The sequence below is a fragment of the Pseudoliparis swirei genome, chromosome 13, assembly GCF_029220125.1.
Source record: "Pseudoliparis swirei isolate HS2019 ecotype Mariana Trench chromosome 13, NWPU_hadal_v1, whole genome shotgun sequence".
NCBI lineage: Eukaryota > Metazoa > Chordata > Actinopteri > Perciformes > Liparidae > Pseudoliparis > Pseudoliparis swirei.
The window spans coordinates 15,315,804-15,338,480 of NC_079400.1; the positions used below are offsets into that span (position 1 = coordinate 15,315,804).

At 43.7% G+C, this 22,677-nt stretch overlaps 1 protein-coding gene across 2 annotated transcripts in view; it reads right to left on the minus strand.

Annotated features, from left to right (window-relative positions):
- Positions 1–22,677, minus strand: part of LOC130203331 (growth arrest-specific protein 7-like) — a 68,159-nt gene that overhangs the window by 27,204 nt on the left and 18,278 nt on the right. For both annotated transcript variants that reach the window (XM_056429407.1, XM_056429406.1), the window contains exons 2-6: positions 13,653–13,767; positions 7,817–7,894; positions 6,571–6,653; positions 2,893–2,946; positions 53–142 (exon numbers count right to left, since the gene is read on the minus strand). In XM_056429407.1, coding sequence (XP_056285382.1) covers positions 53–142; positions 2,893–2,946; positions 6,571–6,653; positions 7,817–7,894; positions 13,653–13,767 — 420 coding nt within the window. The remainder of the gene's footprint in view (positions 1–52; positions 143–2,892; positions 2,947–6,570; positions 6,654–7,816; positions 7,895–13,652; positions 13,768–22,677) is intronic.

The window sequence follows — 22,677 nt, forward strand, 5'->3', positions numbered from 1 at the left end:
CAGTTCAGAAACACTCCAGCCGTCAGCCTCTGAAACGCTGAAGTGAATTTACCCAGAAGAAGTCACAGTAGCTCCACTCGTTGGGTTTCAGCAGCTGCTGCTCCGGCATGGATGAAAGGGATGGGAACGTCACACAGTTTATCTGTGAGAGAGGGAGGGAGGGGGGGGGACAGAGAGAGAGCACAACAGAGAATGAGATTGGGCACATTATAGCTCCATTGCTCCATGTGTTGACAGACTTATACTATGGGATTCAAGGTAGTCTGCACTCGGTTGCTCTGGCAACACTCTCACCTCCGCAGCTCCCAGAACACGCTCAAGAAAAAGAGACATGTACAATGGAACCAGTCAGGACGATTCACTTTTCTATCCACCCATCCTTGACTTTAATTATGTTTGAGAAGTTGATTGTGACAGCAGTGATGGGTTGTACTCATTAAGACTTAACACAATGTACACTGTAAAATGTAATTGTAAACCTAACTTCACTCATATCTTGAAGTTGTCTGAATTTACATTGTATAGTTAACCTAATTAAACATTTTGAGTTAACTATACGAATGTTTAATGCAATTACATGAGTTGCCTAAACTTTTTTTTTGTTGCTTTAAGAACTTTAAAGTGTTGAGCTACTTTACTTTGAAATGCCGAGGCAATCGGTTTCCTAAGCTTTTTCAAGTAAAGTCAATTTATTACATTTTACAGTGCCTGTCACCCCCCCCCCCCCTTTTAAATCAAATACTTACATCAAAGCTAATAGGCTCTGCTTCCAGGCTTAACAGAGCACACACTCTGGTTTACCATTCAAATGCAGAAGTGGCTGTGCAGATTAAATTAGTCATGACAAGGAAAGAGGAAAGGAGTGAAAGAAACGAAAGGAAAGAAACTACACATCTCATAAAGAAAATGAATCAAAAGCCATCAGAATAAAGAAACAGACAGAGACCAGGTTTAGGCTCCAGGGCAAACACAAGGAGCTTCCTCTTCTCTGACATTCATTCCAATAACCTCAGGAGGAGAGAGCCTGCAGCCGGTTTCTATCCAAAGAACAATCAGAGGCACCAGAGTCGGATGCCAAAGCAGATCCACAAATATGGTTCCGCTGATGACTCTTCTGAAGCCAATATTCAGATTGGAATACAAGAAGAACAAAAAGGCCTCTAATTCAACCGTATCTTGAATTATGAAGCTTGTAATCTGTTGGATGCTGTGGCTTCCTATTGAGTCACTGCTGAGGTCCAGAGGTTGGCAGCTAGAGGGCGAAGGGATACTTCCATCAATCTCCAATGAAAGCATGCACGCTGCATCCGGCACCTTCTATCCTGACCTTCGGTCATCTCGATCAACTATTAAACACATTTGAGCTGGACAGAGGGGTCGGGTCTCCAGGTGTACAGGGGGTCAATGTTAACGTTAGCTAAAGCTGATCCAAGGCCTGAATCAGGTTCACCTGGTCCAGACCTAGAGATGCTGCTATAGGCTGATAGGCTGCTGGTGGACGTTTAGGATACACTGAGCACCTCTCTCCTCTTCTCTCTCTACTTACGGATACATTCATGTCTCTTCATCACACATCACTATCTCTTCTTCCTCCCCAGAGTCGTTGTGCCCTCTTGCCTCACAGGGTCCATTGGACCTGGCTGTGTCTGGAGCTAGTCCTGGCTCCTTGCTCCTGCCCCCTGACTCCTTGCCTTGCCTGGGCCCTGCCTCCTGCCTCATTGACCCCGCCTCCTTCGCGATGCTTCCTGCCTCTGTGGTCCTGCCCCCTGTCGTGCCCCTCCCTCCTCTCTTCCTCCTGTTTCATGGATCATGGAGGTCTGGATCGTGGTCCATGCCTATGACTCATTATTCAAAATATCTGTCATATTCATTGAATGTGTTGTTACTCTGTTCATCTGGTCACATGACATCTATTGTTCATCTGGTCACATGACGTCTATTGTTCATCTGGTCACATGACATCTATTGTTCATCTGGTCACATGACAGCTATTGTTCATCTGGTCACATGACATCTATTTTTCTGTCCATTCTGGAGATGGATCCTCCTCTGTTGCTCTCCTGAAGGGTTCTTACCTTCTTTACCCTGAAAGGATTGTTCCTGATCCGATGTGAGGTCAAGGGTCAGGGATGTCGATGTGTACAGATTGTAAAGCACTCTAAAGGGAGTTTATAATTTGTGATTCTGGGCTGTACAAAATAAACTGAACTAAATTGGATCCAAGCTGACGGAGACAGTTGTCTTTTCAGTAAACAAAATCAACAGACTAAAAACGAGAAGTTGCTTTTTTCTACTTTGGTCTGAGATCAAGTAAATCCTCCACTTCTATCATTATAATCTGCATATGTGCCGTAGCCAAGGGTCACATGACCTCTTTGAGTCTTGACGTTTTGCACAGTAGCAGCTGGTACCAGAGGAGTTATCCTCCTCTCTTTCTCTGTGTTTCCTCTTATACCCAACTGCTTATCAATAGCATCACCCTGGTTGCTATGACAGCCCCCGCCTCCCCATCCCAAGCTTGAGGTTATAAATGTACACTAAGTAAAACCACAGCCAGGCAGTAATCCATAAAGTCACAGCAGCAGCAGCACCTGTACAGTACGGAGCGTAACAGGATGCGATGACCTGACCACCAGCAGAAAGCATCTGGATGCTGTCACTGAGTGTCTGGAGCTCTTCTCACAGGAGAAATATAGAGAGAGCAACACTGAAGAGACAATGCAACTTGTTTACTGCTGTCCTGTGGTCAAAATATAGTGTGTACATAGTCCCAATGTCTTATACAACTGATGCAGCAAACATGGACTCGTTAAATCCCACCTGGGTAATCTACACTCAGAGCCAGGGGGAGTTGATGGTCAATTAAGAGTTCCCGTTAGTCGCCCCACTCACCGTGACCGTGGTCTCCTTGTTCTGTTTCCTGCTGGGAGACGTTGATCCTTGGCTCTGCGGAGAGAAGAAGGACGCTCCGTCAAAACCCCCGTCCTCCGTGTCGGACATGACGCCTCGACACACACACACTCACAGCAAAACAGTTGTTGACGAGTGCTGTTGGCGTCTGATGCTTTCTCTCTGTTGCTGCTGCCGATGTGTGTGTTTGTATGTGTGCATTTGTGTGTGTGTGTGTGTGTGTGTGTATGTGTGTGTGTGTGTGTGCGTTGCTGTGCAGAGTAGGGAGGATAGTATTGCAGAGCAAAGCAAAGCAGGGCTGGCTTTCTCTCTCTTTGTGTGGGAGTGTGTGTGTTTGTGTGTGTGTGTGTGTGTGATTTGAGTCATTTCCAGTGTCCTACGTAAGTTAACCACCAGAGTGATAACATATGGAGTGTTCAGAAATGATGAGAGGACAAATCAATATAAAGCAGAATGGGGATTCTCCAAAAAATTCAAGACAGAGAAAATAATCTGCAATAATGAGTTACTTATTTAAATGTTTTGATGACTGGGTGTGTGTGCACGAGAGGAAGAGGCAGTCAAGGAGACAAGGGAGGACACAGAATGAACAAGTGGTGGGTGGAGAACTGCACCCTGACTGCTTGGTTAATTATGATCAACGGATACTGGAGGAGGGATTAATCTGCTCTAACTGCCACCAGCCTCTTCACTAATGATGAGAGAGATCTGCAATGTGGAAAGACTCTATCAAACATCCTTGGTGTGACACATGTTATGACTCTTTAAAGATGCTATGCTAAACTGAACTAATCAATATCTGGATTAAACGATTACGTGTCATAGGAAAGGGAAGTTCCCCTGACGTCTTGTAGCATCTTGTTTTGGTTTTATGGCCCTCTGGAAGATTGGATTTACTCTCAAAGCTATCATCAACTTTGTTTGCGGCAGCTTTCATTGGCTCGTGGGATCCAAGAACGCCCACTTCCACTTCTTCTCTATTCTCTAAATGCAGCCATTCTCTCCCTTCAGAGAAGCTGAGGGTGTGCCAGCTTGCTAATAGCGCTAATCTGTAGTCTAATAAACTGTTGCATCAGTATATCTATGTATCATCATCCATATTCATCTGAAGACAACAAACCAGGAGGAGCTTTATTCATGTCATGAATAGTCGTTTTAGGCTATGGGTGGACATTACCACATTACCACATTAGCATGTTGAATCGCATGCTCAAAGATAGCTAGATTGGTTGGTAGAGAGTTAGTATAAATGACTTATGTTTATGTCATACTATAGTTTGCTTAGTTTAGCCCAGATGTTTCATCAAAGTCACTTAATGGTACAATTATTTTCAAATTGAGCAAAGTGACTGTCCAACAGGACAATGCAGTTCTGTGCAACTGGTTCTGGTTCCTGTTCGGCATAAACCATTGAGCTACGTACGCGGCTACAATTAAACCCGCTTTGAAGCAGAGTGCAACTGTTTAGAGAAGGAAAGGTCAAATGGAACAATACACTTAGCTTGAGCAGCTCAAGGGACATAATATGTTCTCAAGAGCTGGTGGAGACCAACACAGAGCTAAGGGAGTCTGGGTTTCAGATCAGGTGTCCATAAACACAACTACGCATGACTTGCTTTGTGTCTGTGAGTGTTTATGTTAGGATTAGGGCTGGGCAACGATTAAAATTTTTAATCGCGATTAATCGCATGATTTCCCTGATTAATCGCGATTAATCGCGATTAATCGCATTTGTATACGCAACATCCAATAATTCATTCAAAAGTAGTGTATAGCGCACTTCTATTTGAAATGTTCTGCCATATGAATGAAAGTGCCATAACATGTGTTGTCCCTGTTAGAGTGAGACACCAGAAAACACTTTCAGTGCAGTTTGTCAATTCCTAGAACTTGACACTTATTTTAAATGTTCTGCCATATGAACTAAAGTGCCATAAAATCTGTCAGGACATTGTCAAATGCACTGTTATGCAGAGACACTGTGACAGAGCGCTGGAGACTGAAGCAGGGTCATGATCAAAGGCAGTCGTCTCGCAGCAGCGATCATCTCTGGTGCTCTATCTGCTCAGTGTGGTGACTTTATTTGTCACATTCCACTGCTGTGCAACTTCAGTAAAGTGTCCCGACCACGTTTCAGCATCATGTGTCTCCTCTGTTTTCATCAGTCAGGGCGTGTGAATGCAGCGCCCACTTCTCATCAATATAATGCACAGTCACTCCGAGGTCATTGTGGTTACAGAGTGATGTCCAGTAGGGTGACCAGATTTGAGTTTGTGAAAAAGAGGACACTTCGTCTGGGGGGGGGGCTGAGATTAAACATCTCTCTTGTTCTGCCTGTTTTGTGATATACATGCCTAAAAGGTGCCTAATATTTCTAGACTGAAATAATATCGGCATTATAATTATTATAACTATGAGGATTTTTTAGTTGCCTATTTTGTGGAGCCCCCTCAGGACTTTGTGCCCTACGCACAGCGCGTAGTGCATCATGGGAGCGGCGACGCTGGTTGTAGTGTATAGCATGCCGCACAAACAACAATGAACTAGTGGAGGCGGCAAGGTGCTCCGTGTTGCCAGATTGGAGATGGTGAAGTATCGTACCAAAGGCTCAAAATGGTTGTATTTGGAGGATAATTATCGTGTATCTGGCAACCCTGAGATCGGTCGACCAATGACTGTCCTCTAAACCGTCAGAGCTCACGTAAGAAGGGAGATACCATTTCCAAAACTTGTCAGGGGTAAATACGAGTTTATGAAAACCCAGAGAAAAACAAATATCCGACGAAGCAAAATCCCGGACGTTTTTGGAATCCCTGCCGGACGCATTTTTTAGGGCTCAAAAGCAGGACATGTCCGGGGAAAACTGGACGTCTTGTCACCCGATGTCCAGTCGTCCCCAGTGAGAGCAACAGGGTGCACGTTGTGAAGCTGTCGCTTTGCAGTCCTCTCCTTTTCATCCAGCTCGTGTATTCTCCGTGTGACGTGTGTCTTGAGGGCGTCTCATACCTGCCGTCATTTGTTGAGATTCTTTTCCCCCCACAAATACTCTGACTTTATGATGTTATGTCCATTGTTTTGTCGTCTGCATTGTTTATAGTCCTCTAGGTGTTATGTCTATGTATTGTCTTTTGTCTAAAAAAATCATAAAAAAATAATAAAAAAATAATAAAAAACGCGTTAACGTGCCCAGCCCTAGTTAGGATATAAACTATTTGCTGACACATTAGCCGTCAGCAACTTTAGAAGGTCACAATGTGTGAAATGTGTCATCTCCAGCTTGCTGATCAAAAGTAGCCCAAAAACGGAATACTGCTGCTTTAAAACGTGAATGTGGGTGAAAGGGTATCAGTGGTACAGCTACACCACCTCATTGGTTTTGATTGACCGCTGACTGTCACTCAGGATTCTCACTAAATTAGTCTAATTAAACGTTTGCAGACATGCTCTTCTCAGTTCTCTCTCTCTTCTGCTGTTACTGTGTTGGCATCGTCAGGGGTTATCTCAGTTTGTTCATATGCAAATGATGTGAGAAATACCGCTGTGTAAAACAGGAAGTAGTATGCCGCTGACATGGCCAGCGTTTATGCTGACTATGCGTTGGACTGCGGCTGGTGTGCAACATGCTGCAAAGGAATAGAAACAACAGTGGGACAGCTTTACCTGTGGCTCTGTGCTGCTCTTCCTAACCAGACTGCTGTGTGAATGTTCCACATGATGCAAGGGACCGGAGTGAAATCCATTCACTGGAGGGAAATAAGAGAAGGAGAGAGAGATCAGGACACAGAGAGAGAGAGAGAGAGAGAGATTTCATTAGTTCTTTGGTGTCTGCAGATGGGCTGTAAACTTGTGCTGATCCAAGGAGAATTCACTTATTTTTATGAGTAAGACCCAGCCAGTGCTGAGCTGTCATTTAGTTTTTGTAGCGAGATAAATGTCTTTAATATGGCAAGCACAGACAGTCAAAAACAGAGCTCTGGATTGGTTTAGGCTAGCTATACACACAGCTAACTAAGTGTGTTTGTCAAGTCCTTCCTCAGTTAACTGATTGCTAGTTTTAAACTGAACTCATTCATGTCTTAGCTACTAAAGACTTTACCGTGGATGTATACAGGAAGTTGCAGTAGCATCACAAGCTGCTTCATAAATTAACTTTGAATAAGGATATTTTCATTGTAAATGCCATACGTTATAGTTAGCAGGAAATGTCTAATTATGCTAAGCTATCCAACTGTACATTATTTAGATAGTTAGCTTAAGGTTGTGTAATTTGAGGCATATTGTATTATTTATGCAGCCTATGAGGTGAAGTGTGAATCATCCAATGTGGCATGGTTATTAAACAGCATTGTGACAGAGTGTCATGTTTCCTCTTTCACTCTTCACACTAACAGATGGGTCACATGTTAGCAAGCTACCGTTGCTAGTTGGTTCAGTTACACAGCAGTTACGAGACGTGTTAGTGACAACTAATCTCTACATAATAAATGGTTAGAAGTTATATTTCAAATGATCTCAGTGTGTATGAGTATGAGACAGGTGAATTGAAATGAGGGAAATGAGGGCTAAATGGGGGCTCAATGAGGGCTCAATGAGGGCTCAATGGGGGCCCAAGGGGGGCCCAAGGGGGCTCCCAGCCTCTGAGCACTTCCTCTGGTGGGACACGTCACACAAACCTGACTGTCTCTCTTTTTATCTGCCTTTAGAACCGGGGCCAAAGGAAAGACAGACAGGCCTTAGTGCTGTATTTGAGGTTCCAGATAAAATTAGTCACAGGAAGTGTGTGTTTGGTGTGCATGAGTGTTTGCTTTGTGCCACTGTGGAATTTGAGGGTAAATCCCAGCCCCGGGGCTCTGACACTTGAGGAAGGTGAAGGGGCCGAGAGTTGGGATGAAGAGAGATGTAAAACCTGTGGGCAGGGAGGTCTTGTGTCGGAGGGAGGTCCTGGGGGTCCCGGGTGCACTGGACGGCCTCTCCCATGTGGTCTCTGACGGAGTGTAAAGGACAGAGGGGGACATGACGTTAGGAGAGCAGGAGATATTCTCACATTCTTTTTGTCATTATGTTACGAGTATTTGTTCCCGTTGAGCAACAATAAGAAGAAGAATTGATTCTATCTGTGGGTTTTTTAGTCAGCGGTGAAACTAGAAGAAAAGGCGAAGGCCTCGTAGTCGTACAGTTTGTGTGATGAGTATCCTGACATTAAGAAACCAATCAGCTGAGAGTCCACACACGCTGCGTTCTGTCAGTTTACCTAACGTCTGCCTCTACGATCGGAAAACCCTCCGTGTAAGAGTGTCTACGTCTACGTCTACGGGTCAACTCACAATAACATGTGTCTAGCTTTCGAGTGTCGCTTGTTAGCTAGCTAGCTTGTTAGCTAGCTGGCTTGTTAGTTAGCTGGCTTGGTAGGAAGAATATTCTTAATCCAGCGGAAAGGCTCTGATTGGTTTATTTGCCGATGAAGGCGCCAATGAGGACAATAGAAGAACAATTCAGAGACAGATCTGAAACCAGGGGGACATACAGTATGGGCCTTGTTATCGACCTCTGGTTACCTAATTCCTCAACTAGCTAACATTCAACATTTCTACAACAGTCATGTTCTCGTTAAATCATGAACGCTGTGTGCTATTTGTTGCTCTAAATGTTTTGTTTGTTTCACTTATCGGTTTGAAGTTGTGTTTGTGTGTCGTCATAGATGGCTGGTTCTGTTTATCATTGTTATTTGCACAGATTTTAGGATTTGAAACTTTAAATGTGATTTTTATTAAACTATCAATGCCCATCTAAGGACTGGTGCTGGAAAGGAGCTTATAGGTGATGAGCACATCGGACACTGTCAGGGTTACTCTGACTTTACAGATTAACAAATTAGTAGGCTACATACACACAGCTAGGTATTAAGTAATGCTATTTCTTTTTTAATTCCTAAAATGAATAAATAATATCTCAAGAAAACAAGTGACAGAAAAACAGAAATGTATGCACTCCCATTGCATAACATTGAAAGATATCCCAAATATTCAACAACAACTTAGTGCTTCAAGATGAGTCATCAAACATATGTTGACATTTTACAAGAAAAGAAGATAATTTCTATATTTATGACACATATTGAGCATTTAGTAATATTGAATTATAACAGATGGAGCCAGGATTAGAATTTAAAAAAAATTACTGTACCTAAAAAACCTTCCTAAAAATGTATTCTGGGATATGTACAGGTGTCTCGGCCCAACACAGTCAACTATGGTGGTTGTCAGATGTGCTCAGATTTGTATTTTGTGAAGATGTAATAAGATAGATAGATAGATAGATAAATACTTTATTAATCCCCAAGGGGAAATTTGTCTAAATAATACTTTTATCACATCATGAGCAGCAACAACAATTCCGTGCTGCGAAAACGTACTTAAGTATTATCTGTGTTTAGAGTCAGACCAACTAAAGCCAACAGGGACAAGCTTTTCACCAAAGAGAGGCAGAGATGCTTCATGTTGCCTGACCCCATTTGACTTCTGCTTGTAAAGATGCTGCAGAACGGGGACACAGAAAGCATGGCGCACTTTGATTTACACTCCCCTGTGTTCACTCACCACAGCACCGAGCATATCGAGCAATCTACTGCAAAGAGAGAAGAGGCACGGACATGTAAGGGCTCCGATTTCATCTGGTCCTTTTGAGCGTCTCTGCTCTATTTGGCGCTGCTTGGCGGAGGAGAACACTGAGCCACACCCATCAGCTCAAGTGACACGCATAGAGGGGTTAACTGGCAGCAGGCTGGGCCTTCACGTCTTATGTACGCAGCCTTTTCTCTCTGGCCCTAAATGCCTCCATTTCTCTCCGTTAGCTTGTCATAAACAAATCAATACTGTGAGAAATATGGGATATTAATGCAACAAATACAGCATAATCTACTTATCTCAGGGAAATGGTCTGTTATTATGCCAGTGTGCATTGCCAAAGCGATAGCAGTGACTCCCATGTAAGAATATTTATACTACATTCAACACAAGAAAGAACAGGCTTCATAAAGGTGAGACTTGGCACCTGGCAGAGCCACAGCTCCAGATACACTGATACATATGCAGCAGCAGCAGCAGGAGGGGTTCTCCTCAAAGACCAGCGGAAGTCGAGTAAGTTGCCAATTACTCAGCTCAATTAGCCCTGTAGCCTTTGTGGAAGAGCTCATCCGCTCTGCTCAGGCCTGATATGGATCTGAATCATGTGAATTCTTGATATTATTTCAGCTTTTTTATGGGACATAAAAAGCATCAGCTGATGCTTCTCTCATTCACCAAAGTCAGTCACATTTCATTCCGCATGCATCTGTGGTTCAGTCAGCAGAGTGTCGCGGCGCTTCAGACAGCAGCTGCATTGTAGCAGATGTGTGTGTGTACAAGTATAATGTATGAATGAAAACAGTCAACAGCAGGTCGGAAAACACAAACCCTGACATCAGCTCAGTGCCCGCGGCCACGCCGCAAGTGATGCAAGAGTGGCCTAGTTATAGCTTTGACACAGCTATATTTTATTCATGACCATATGACACTAGGCGTTGATGCGCTAGCTACCTCCTGTCTCTGATAATGATCAGTCAAAACAGCTCAGTCAAATCCCAAAAAGGAAAGCGTGTAGCTGTAGCTTCACAGCAGAAGCTACAGCAGCATCTACATGTATGAGCCTCTGATGGCAGACTGCTGCACACATTTGAATGACAGCTCAGCCAACAGTGGCATTGAGACTTAATGACTCTGTTGTATGCTGCACACCCATTTTCCACTATTATTCAGAATATGACAATAATCCGAATTTGATATGGCCCATGAAATCCTATTCCGTTTGGATATTCTGAATTAGGCCCTAATTATAAGACATGTGCCGTTATTACTCAGGTTTCAAAATATGCCTCTCAAAAGGTTTTTATACAGATCTTGTCTCGGTGATGAGGATGCACGTAAACAGGAACACTGTAATATTCATTCTCGTTAGCCATGTACACAGCAGAGTAGGAATATTGTCTTTTTTAGCATAAGGGGAAACAAACTTATTATGTGGCGCTTGTTAACGGAGTCAATGTCATCAAATAAAGGTTCACAGTTCCTTAGTTCGGGAACAAGGACCACCCTCCAAACTTATCTCATTTCTTTGACACAAAGTATTGATCCGACCCACTGACTCCCTCTTGGACTCTTCAACTGGACAGACGAGCAAAACCTTGACACTAAAAGGATGGTCTGTGTGCTGCATGTGTGCTGGTCTTTACTACAGCACCCTGCACCACATCACCCTGGACCACAGCACCCTGGACCACAGCACCCTGGACCACAGCACCCTGGACCACAGCACCCTGTACTACATCACCCTGGACCACATCACCCTGCACCACAGCACCCTGGACCACATCACCCTGCACCACAGCACCCTGGACCACATCACCCTGCACCAGAGCACCCTGCACCACAGCACCATGGACCACAGCACCCTGCACCACATCACCCAGCAACACCGGAAGGACCTGCAGCCCTCACCCACGTCTTCTGTTACCATAGCGATGCAGAGACATAAACACACAGGCCGTTTCTAATCTTGCTGAACTTTACAACAACAAAGGCTTCAGCAGAAACAGCGGACACGCTATAAATATCAGTAGTTTGAGCAAAACTGCTACCAGACGTGTTTGTTTGCAGCCGTTGCTGGGCGCTGACGGACAGACTGCTGTCTGTTCATTTAGTGTCATTTAGTCACGTTGCAGCAAAAACACAGAACATAAGCCCCGGAGGTTTAGTGTTCCCTCAGAGACGCGTTCCACGACTCCAGAAACCATCTTTATGAGCCCAGATGAAGATGTGTGTTTGTATAATGTATAATGTTCCCTCTCAGGACTCCTTTGTTCTGCATGCTTCTCTTGTCATTTCTGACTAATGTTCTAAAACACATCTGTTGAATCACCACCGGAAGAACACAGAGCAGTGGTCACCAACCTTAAGCCCAAGCCATGACCTCTGAACTCTGACCTCTGCCTTGGTCACAGGCAAGCTCTACCTATTGAGGCGTTGAGGAAAAGACTGGACTTACAAGTTGAGGCTTCTTATTTTGCCTAATTGAATGAAATCAGACGTTTGTCTTCTGAAGTCCGTAAGAAAACATTTCAGAAGACACTTCAGAACATGTTCGAGAATGAGGCCCAATGTTCAGTTCAGTTTTATTTGTGATTTTGAATTTTATTTTTGTTTTATTTTGGAGAGCGACATAGAGACTAAGGGGGAGGAGCCAGACGCTTTGAGTATCAAGACATTCAAGGTGGTCAAAGGAGCTCAAAGAGTCTGGTTTGTTTGAGCACAATTAGCCTCACATTTGATCTAGGAGGAGGAGGAGGAGGAGGAGGAGGAGCGATACCCCTGGTCTGGTGCTGGGCGGAGACTTGGCTCATTCTAGATCCCCTCTCATGGCCACAGTGTGACCACCGCAAGCACAGGCAGAGTTGTACATGGTGTGAACACCACTGATGTGGAGCTGGTCACACTCGAGCCACGCCACAACCCTGGTCTGTCGATTTAGGGCGAAGTGTCTCGCCCAAGGACACATTGACATGATGGTGAAGCCGGGGATCAAACCACAGATCCTCTGCTCACCGCTGGACCACAGTCGCCCACAATCATCTGGGCCACAGCTACTGAGAACCCTGCACTTTATTAGCGTTATTACACTCAGGAGTCAAAGGCACGACAAGTTATGAGTCCAGTGGTCAGGGAGAGTACAAGCTGCTGGGTCTGTGGAACAGAGGAGGGTATTAAGCTGCCTCTATGCCACTGTGTGTGTGCGGGTGTGAGTGTGTGTGTGTGTGTGAGTGTGTGTGTGTGTGTGTTCAGGGACACACTGAGCACTGATTGTGTGTACAGAAACAAGGCCCCATCAGCAGTGTCAGTTATTCTGCCCTCCGTCTCTCACTGGTACCACCCTGGTATGTTTCCTCCGTTCCTGATGAGATGGCTCACATCTCATTCTTATAATGAGCTCAGAACATTCTTCACGAATGATATCACCTTATTTTCAACCCACAGTGTAACAGGGGAGCAAGGCAGGAGATGGTTTACCGTAAAGTGATTAAAAGAGGAAACTGAATGTCGTGAGTCACCTCACAGAAACCTGTTCTCAGTGAAGGAGAGACAACGATGCCCAACGGACACCACGCACACCACTGAGTCATATCTGTAATATCTGATGCAAAGACAGAAACCTTTGACATGTCCAATCTGGATTGGGTTATGAAGAGCCAGAATAACTTTCTTGATATCTTAATAAAAACATATTTTAATGTAATAAAAAATTTAAATATGTATTATTAATAAATAAATATATATATATGTTAATAATACACATTTTTATTTGTATTCTTACTAATACAAATGTATATTATTAATATATATATATATATTAATAATACACATTTTTATTCGTAAGAATTTAAATATGGATATCATTATTTAGAAGTACAATTAGTCAAAAATAAATGATGAACATATTTACTTGGACTTATAACATCTGTATTTGAGTTAATGTTCAAAGTAATGAAGTTACAGAGCTGAAACGTGGATGTTCTGCCTCTTTTGCGTCACATACAGTGAACACGTGTTCATTACAACCTTAACTTAACCCTTACATGAGCAGCATGTAAACACTTGAGATGGTTGTTTTAGGGAGAAGACTGTCCTGAACTGCAGCATTCCATTGGCTCTTACCGTTGCTCGTGGTGTTGACGTAGTATCGCCGCCCTTGTGGAGACATGTAGCATCTCCAGTGAGCAGGCAGGTCTTTGAGGTCCTCGACGGGGAGCTGACTTAAAGAGGAGGTCCTCTGTCCAAACAGACAAAGGGAGTTTGTGTCAGTAACCATGAAAAGGCTCATCGGCACAGTGGAGGTGAACGCAAACAACATGTTGGGATTGAAGATTAATTTCTCAAGGCTCTGTCCTTGAAATCATTGCTGGAGATGAACGGATAAAAGAAGATCAAAGGAAACCACGGACGATGGGGCCGCACACGAGATGTAGGAAAAATGTGCAGAGCTCAGCTGGGGTTCAATGAGGTTCTCATTTCCTCAACTATTTCACAACCAGCAACCAATGACATCATCACTGCTGCCACACGAAGAACAACAACCGGAGCTCCAGAGTCAGCGCTGTGCTCACAACACACAGCTGAAGAACACAAACGGAACACATCTGCTTCTGATTAGCAGGAACACAACAGGCCGAGGCCACGAACACATTGTGGGGATGGAGGCCAGGGAACGCAGCTACAGTTTGGTTAGTCACTGGAGCCTCTAAGAGGCTCTGGAGGATATGCATGTAACAGAATAGAAGAGGCAATGTGGACAAAAATGACCGTCTCTGATTGTCCAATCGCAGCTTTACGACCACACCTCGGCTTGGAGGTTCTGCCAGAAGCTTTTCCAACCCCAAGACACACGTAGTACAAGTGTAAGGAATGGAGTCCACTGTGTTCGTCTGCTCTGACGTGAGCCGCAAACGTTTCATACAGCATTTCATACTACATATTATTTTTCGGGGTTACAGGTAACACTAAAAACTCAAAACAGTTCTTAACGAGCACATGCCCTGCGCTGGTTCGAGATGATATCACAGTGTAAGTTAGTGTGAGCAGCTGTTTCCTCGATAATACAAAAGTAACTTCTGTCTATTTTCCATCTACGTGAGCTCAGCAGCCCAACACAGAAGAATGAGGTATAGAATGAAATATGACATGTTCCCAACACGAGAAGCAGCTCCTGTGCCATAGAAAGCAATTCCCCCATAGATCTCTATGTTGGCTGCAGCTGCCGCTTTAAAAGTTAGAAACTGTACTGCACACGCCTTAGTTTTTACACATAGAAGTTAACAGCTGTTTTTAATATATTTTTATATTCATCCTGTTATTTGTAAATTACACGTACTGTATGTACGATGAGAGCTTACGTGTAACCGGAGCCACATGCCAATGAAGCTGATTCTGATGACTTTGTTGACCTTTTGGCCTCATGCACATAGAACATACATCAGCACGAAGATACACTCTGGCTTTGATTGGTACATCGTACTCCCTTAATGTATTGCATTGGTTTCTATTTGCAGTGCACATTTTGAGCTCGCTTATGCAGGCACACTTTAGATTGTGTTTAGATAAGCGTGTCGTTCTAATTTCAGTTCCTAAGAGGAACCAGTGCTGCTGGTGTGACTTCCTGTCAGGCCGACTGAGATCATTTATGAAGGTTTTAGGAACTAATGATTCATCCAAGTGTTCGTATTGGAACGTTGATTCACCTCATAAAGAATGATCAGCAGGTTTAAAATATATATATATATATAGTTATTTATATATATATTTCCCTAATGGTAGTCTAAGGGGAAATGCTTTTTTTGGGGGCACAAAATCCATATGTGATATCAAATCGCTGCATCTCTACTACAAACAAGGCCAATTAATACTTTGTAATATACATTATTATTGTAAAAACCTTCCCAGAGCCTAGAACATGTGCAATAGGCCACACAGATGCAAACATCAGTTTGTGAACATGTTTAAATCCATGAGTTTTTGCCTCAGTTCGTTAGCACGGTCATTTGGAAGTGCTAACAGTACATGTATGTGTGTGCAGAGGCCAGCGCCCTCAGTTGTTGCACAACATGGGTTATTACACATTTATTTTCACTGTTTCAAAGTTTAGCGGGGTGAAAACAATAGCCATGTCTCCATGAGCGGATTGCAGATCCATTTTGTGTGGAAAGTGCAAAATGAACTTCCTCATTTGTGAAGTAGTGAGCATCCGGCCTGGATTACACTCTGACCTGCATGTGTGAGGGTTTCTGAATGGAGGTGTGCTGATAGTTTTGCCTTTGTTGAACCTTTCAGCTGATAGCGTCGTCACAGGAGCGGTTCCCCCAGGAGAAGAGCCATTAAGAGGCAAGCGAAATGCTCCTGATCTCAGATATAAGACCTCTTATTTTTAAAAGAAGTAAATATTTCCGAAACGTGCTTCTCTCTCTGACGCAGTTTGTTACAGATCTTACTGCCTCCAGGGGTTTGACAAGCTTTGCATTGGTTTTAATGGAAGACACATAATCCATTATCATGCCTCATGTTATCTGAGTCTCTAAGAACATCGCTCACATTCAGTGAGTTTGGGGATGCGTGATATAGATAGAGAGATAGATAGATAGCTAGAGAGAAAGATAGATAGAGAGATAGAGAGAGACAGTTGTAATCAGGAGCACAGAAATGATATAACAAACACATGGACATGGAGACATTTGAAGGTCTTCCCACAGAATCATCTTCTGTCAGACCACAACCTCATCAATTTTGAGTTTATATTACCGGAGTGTACACCGTTAGTCAAAAGTTTCTACACCAGATGTCTAACTGACATGTAGCTACATTTAAAGAAGAGATTCCTTCTGCATTTGATTCAATACCACGTCTCAATATAACAGAGGACTCCTGGTCTAACTTTAGTCCAGGTCTCAATATAACAGAGGACTCCTGGTCCAACTTTAGTCAATGTCTCAAAATAACAGAGGACTCCTGGGGCAACTTTAGTCCAGGTCTCAATATAACAGAGGACTCCTGGTCCAACTTTAGTCCATGTCTCAATATAACAGAGGACTCCTGGTCCGACTTTAGTCCATGTCTCAATATAACAGAGGACTCCTGGTCTAACTTTAGTCCAGGTCTCAATATAACAGAGGACTCCTGGTCTAACTTTAGTCCAGGTCTCAATATAACAGAGGACTCCTGGTCTAACTTCATGCCAGGTCTCAATATGGAGGTCTGGATCGTGGTCTATGCCTACTACCAACTATGCCATGGCCCTCCTGATGCTCCGCCCACTCCTCCTCTCCTCCCTCCATCTGCCTGATGGATCATGGAGGTCTGGATCGTGGTCCATGCCTATTACCTTACCATTGAAAATGCGTTAGGTTATGTTTTGATCGCCGTGTATTTATTTATTAATTAATTAATTAATGTATTTGTATGCGTGTTCCTCGCATAACAAAAAAAGTTTTAAACCGAATCGCATGAAATTTGGTGGGATGATTGGTTATTATCCGGGGACCATTTGATTCGATTTTGGGATCGATCGGGTCAAAGATCAAGGTCAAGGTCATGAAAAGGTCAAAATCTTCTTGAATCGCATGAAATTTTGTGGGATGATTGGTTATTATCCGGGGACCATTTGATTAGATTTTGGGATCAATTGGGTCAAAGGTCAAGGTCATGGAAAGGACATCTTCTTTTTACCATAGCACGGTCAATTTTTATCCAATTGGCATGCAACTAATGCCAAAATGTTCATAATTCAATGCCCAATCTTGTGATATGCGAAGGTATGCGCTCTACCGAGTGCCCATTTTAGTTGAATGTGTTTTAACTCAAATCTGTCCTTCTGTACACATGACATCTATTGTTCATCTGGTCACATGACATATATTCTTCTGTCCATCCTGGAGAGGGATCCTTCTCTGTTGCTCTCCTGAAGGGTTCTTCTCTTTTTTTCACTGAAAAGGTTTTTTCTATTTTCCTGGGAGTTGTTCCTGATCCGATGTGAGGTCAAAGGTCAGGGATGTCTATGTGTACAGATTGTTAAGCCATTTGAGGCCATTTTTTTATTTGTGATATTGGGCTATACAAATAAACGAAATTGAATTGAATGTGGTTCTTTTCCAGTCCTTAAAACAACTCAAAGTAGCTCTTAATCTCCAGAGTAAGTTTCTGAGCAGCGTGGGGTCACTCAGGCCGACACACCTGACAGTCCTGTGAGTGAGAGAATGGGAGCAGCTCGGTAGTGGGGAGCACGACGGAGCTCAGAGCCATACACAACATTAAATAATGCAGCATTCCAGATGCTTCACCATTTAAACCCCAGACTGCCCTTGGCTCCACATTCAGAAGAACCGAGGGACTGGTCGGTGACGAGGAGACGCCACAACAATGGCTGCTGCTGAACGTGAGGATGCACCTGCATTAGTCATGACCGCCGCATGCAGGTCAGATAAATCTGTTTTAACCAACAGATTGTGTCACCATCAGATATGAAATATGATGAATGTGTTTTTATCTGTTTGCCTCAACCTTTTCTTCAGTAAAAATGTTTTTAGCATTTTCACCATAACCACCATGATGTGGTGGATACTGTTGATATGAATGATGCTTTTTGTTATCCAGAACAGACACATTGACACCATCTGAAGATGTCAAGAGGAACTTTAGTGACTCATCATTACTTTGTTCAATACGGAACACGAAACAAGGAATAGAGCTTTATTGCACTTGGAAATGTTGAAGTTGTAATTCTGGAAGCAGCTGATGATGTGAGATGTTGTTATCGCCAGGTGTTTCATTTACCAACACACGGTCCCCACTTCACAAGGTTGTGATCGATAGAAACAGATAGACCGCAGAATGTAGGCACTCTGACCCACAGTGACCTATAGATCCACTTTAACCATTTAGAGCAGCAGTGTTATTCGTGGTCGTTAGCAATAACTGCTATATGAAAGATATAAACCCACTCAAAGACTGAGAAGGAGTTGTTCAGTGACTGATTAACTCTCATTTTGTGTCTAAACTTCATGGTGTGGATTCCGAAGAGGAACTGAACAATATGTCAAATGTTTATGATGGTATTATATCTCTCTCAGATTACATTCACCACACCCAAACACAGGCAGCATCTCTTATCTCGGAGAACTAAATACCTCATGGTTTCTCTATTTCAGTGACACTGGCTGGCTGCCTGGAAACCCAGAACCACGAGTTCAATTCCCTCCAGAAAGGAGAATAACAGTGACGTGAAGAGCCTCACAGGGAGAGTTCTGAGCTTCCCTCCCCTTTACAGACGTTAAAAGAAGTTCAAACCCAGGGCATTCTCTAACTTCATGGTGGAAATTGTGGTATGATTTAAGTAATTTAGTTTACAACAGGGGACCGATGAGAGAAGCTCCCTGAGAATAAACGGTGTGACTGAAAGGTCAGTGACGGGAACATGGACCAGAAAGACAATAACTGGATCCAGAAACGAGTCAAATGAGTCCAAACATAAACACAACTTGTGAGTAGCGGTTATGTTATTTTTGTACCCATGGAATAATAGAATCAATCCCAACTGTGGCTCACTGCAACACAGATCAACCTCATTAAGTTCACTCTCAGCCGTGAAGATGGGGAGCAACATGTGAATACTGAGTCATTGTTCAGCAGGTTAGCAGCGCTACAGATGTCTTTCGAGTCATCGGATGAACCGTCGCTGTCTAAGGTCACATGCTTTGTGAAATTGTGGTCAGCCACCCACTGGCTGTGTGGAGGAGGACCAGCCAGTGGTCCAGAGGGATCACCAGAGTTTCACCATGCTGGATTACTGACGATTAGTCGTCCTCAAACATGTCTGAGTGACTCAGCACCTGCTGACTTGTGACCGAGTCTGTGTGTGTGTCTGTGTATGTGTGTGTGTGTGTGTGTGTGCACATGCTCGGTGTAGTTTGTACTGTATCTTCCTATCTGTGTCCACTGAACTTGACCTCTGGTGTGCCCCGTGGAAACATCTGGATCTGAGAAGAGGAGGGTCTGCGGGGGGGTCAAGGTCTGTCAGAGCAGCTGTCCAGAGAGGTTCCGGAACATCCACGAGGATGTGGAAGTGTCTCTAGAATACAGCACCAGGGTCCATGTATAAACATGCTATTTATACAGTGTAGGTGTGTTCTAGCTGGAGGATAGCTGACTATCTTCTATATGAACTTCATTGTGACATGATGTGTATGGACTCAGACTACACCACATGGCACTAGCCGCTCTGGAGTGCTGGGCGTGAGGATTGCTTGTTTTGTCCCTTTCTCAAATATGAACAAATTGTAACTTAAATGTCATTTGTTTAAATACAAAGTCGTGAAGCGCTTTTAATTTATGGAACATATTGAATCCAAAAGGTTCCGTTCACACGTTACTTCTCAGGTGGTCTGGTGCTTATGAAGTAAGAATGTTTCATTTGAACAGGCAATTTCTAACCTGTTTGAGTGGTAGTTCTAATAAATAACACATCATCAAAGACAAAAATATGAAGCGGTATGATGTTAACATGACATCTTTCTGTTATCACATTATCACGTACATCTGAACTGCCTTCAGTTGTACGTGATAATGGAGGGTGCTCCCTTATTGGATACTTTAATAACACCCAGCTTTTCAAATGAAGCCCTGGAGATAATTGCAAGAGGTTGTCAGTGCAAACCTAATTCTGTCTCCACTTCATTGCATTCGGTCCTTCCTGAACAAATACAGTACGCTGGTCCCCTTCCCTGTGTAGACATTCCACGCTGTCGAGGAGCATGTCTTGTCAACAAACTCCAGCTGTATATATATATATATATACTGCAGCAGAGCTGCAAGCAGCCACAAACAAGCACACACTCTTTTTCATGATGAGATGCAGACGGAGAGCGTGGGCCTCCTCAAGAAGAGCCGTGAGGGACACCGTGGATGCTGTGTTCCTCCAGTTCGACCTGTCAGAGGAGCCGGGAGCAGAGGTGTGACAGGCCGGAGGAGGAAGTGTCTGTTTCCTATTGTTGCCTCCACCTTCCCTTAGTGGGGCAACACCGTCATATCTGCACTCTGCTGGTCACTGGGAACTTCACACACATGCTGATGCTGCTGTTTGTGCAGCATCTCTATGACTGACAGTGGAGATCTGAGGCCTGTTGAGTCTCCAGCTGTTATAGAACTGTCAAGTTACCAGCTAAGCTTGGCATTGTTTTTGTTTTTTCAGTTATGATATTTCAAAACTATTTAATGTAATTGAAATATATTAAATTGTATCTTTATTTTTGCCCAGGTTTCCCACAATGCAGTCGGTTTAGTTGCGAATTGGAACAATTAGTTAAAGAGACACTATGAATATTTTCTAAGAAATGAAATAATCCATTCATTTCATAATGAATGAAAAGTTGAATTTACAAGAAAAGAAAATGCACTCTTGGTCGATCCAGTAATTGTCCCGATACGAGAGCCGCGGTGGTGACTACAGACTGCGACTACCAGCTGAGTCGACTTATTACTTGATAGTGAGGCGGGGCCCTTCACCAACCTGTTTACTGCCCCATGGGGACATGGCATACTAATACCCACAACAACATAAATTAAGAAACCAAAAACAGCCAGACCGAGCCCCGCTAGCTTACTAGCTAACGTTTGTTAGCTCATCCATTCAAGTCACAATGAGTCGTCTCGACATACGTTCACGTCGAGCAAAGACATTTACAGACTGACAAGAAAGTATGCTCACACTATTTCTATTCATCGTTTCGCTCACTCTGTCATGACTAAGTCAGCACACTGTGTTACTTATATGATATTATATTCAGCAGACGTTACGTCGGCTCTCTTTAGACCCAAAGGTTGACCAACGTGTTACTCGAGCTTTGGATGCTGATCAAGTAAAGTTTTTATCTCTCTCTCTCTTTCTATATATATATATATATATATATATATGTGTCTGTATTCAAGTTATTCTTTTCCGGGAACAGTTTCATAATCAAGCTTATGTTTTGTGTTTCCATAGCGTCGCCATGAGCTTTGTGATGGGCATTGGTAGCAGTATACATTGGTAGTAGTAAACATTGGTAGTCGTGTACATTGGTCGTAGTATACATTGGTAGTAGTATACATTGGTAGTAGTAAACATTGGTAGTCGTGTACATTGGCCGTAGTATACATTGGTAGAAGTAAACATTGGTAGTCATGTACATTGGTAGTAGTATACATTGGTAGTCGTGTCCATTGATAGTCGTGTACATTGGTAGTCGTGTACATTGGTAGTATTGTACATTGGTAGTAGGGGTTCACTGGAGCGTGAAGCCCTCAAACACGTACACTAACTAATCTAGAAACTCTTGAGAGCAGCATAACTACATTTCATCACCAGAGTTATCGACAGGCCCCGGCCGGGACCACGAACCCCTTTCGGCCAAGCGAGTTCCCAACTCGCATGTCGGCTTGGCCACTAACAACTACACCCAGAGAGAAGAATGTGTCAAGATATGGCAAGACTGAGGGAATTGAGGAGGAGGAGGAGGAGGAGGAGGAGGAGGAGCAGGAGGAGAGAAAGAATGAAGCAGTCCCCGGAGAGATTCGGGGAGACGGGGAGAGAGGAAGAGAGCGATGGGGGCGGTGGACCGTATCTTTATTTGGGAGACATTGTTTGGTTTGGGCAGATGTGGAAGCCTGAAGCAAAGCCCCGTTCTCATGGAGAGACACTGCAGACACCCATAGAGGAGGTATGCACATGCGCGTTAAAGCATGCACTCAGTCACACACACACATATATATATATATATATATAGTGTACATATGCTCACACACTGCTCATGTGTGTGAGTGTGAGTGTGTGCAGGCTGAAGTGGCCCGTTCAGCGAACAAAGCCCGTTCTGTTACACCCCCCGCCCCGTCCTCGATGTGAATATCTCAATCTGCTGCTCCTCTCAGCTTCTACTCCAGCCTCACACATGACGTGACTCAGACAGGACCACGAAGACGCAGTGTGTGGTTATGAAGCAACATGCTCTCCAGTCTGTACAGGCCTGCCCATGTTCTCAGGATCAGATATGGCAGCATGTCTGTCCTTTGTTCTGTCTTTCATGTTCTAAACTCCACTCTGCAGTACGTAGGGATGCACCTAGGGTTGGGTACCGAAAACCGGTGTCAATGTGGCACCGGTTCC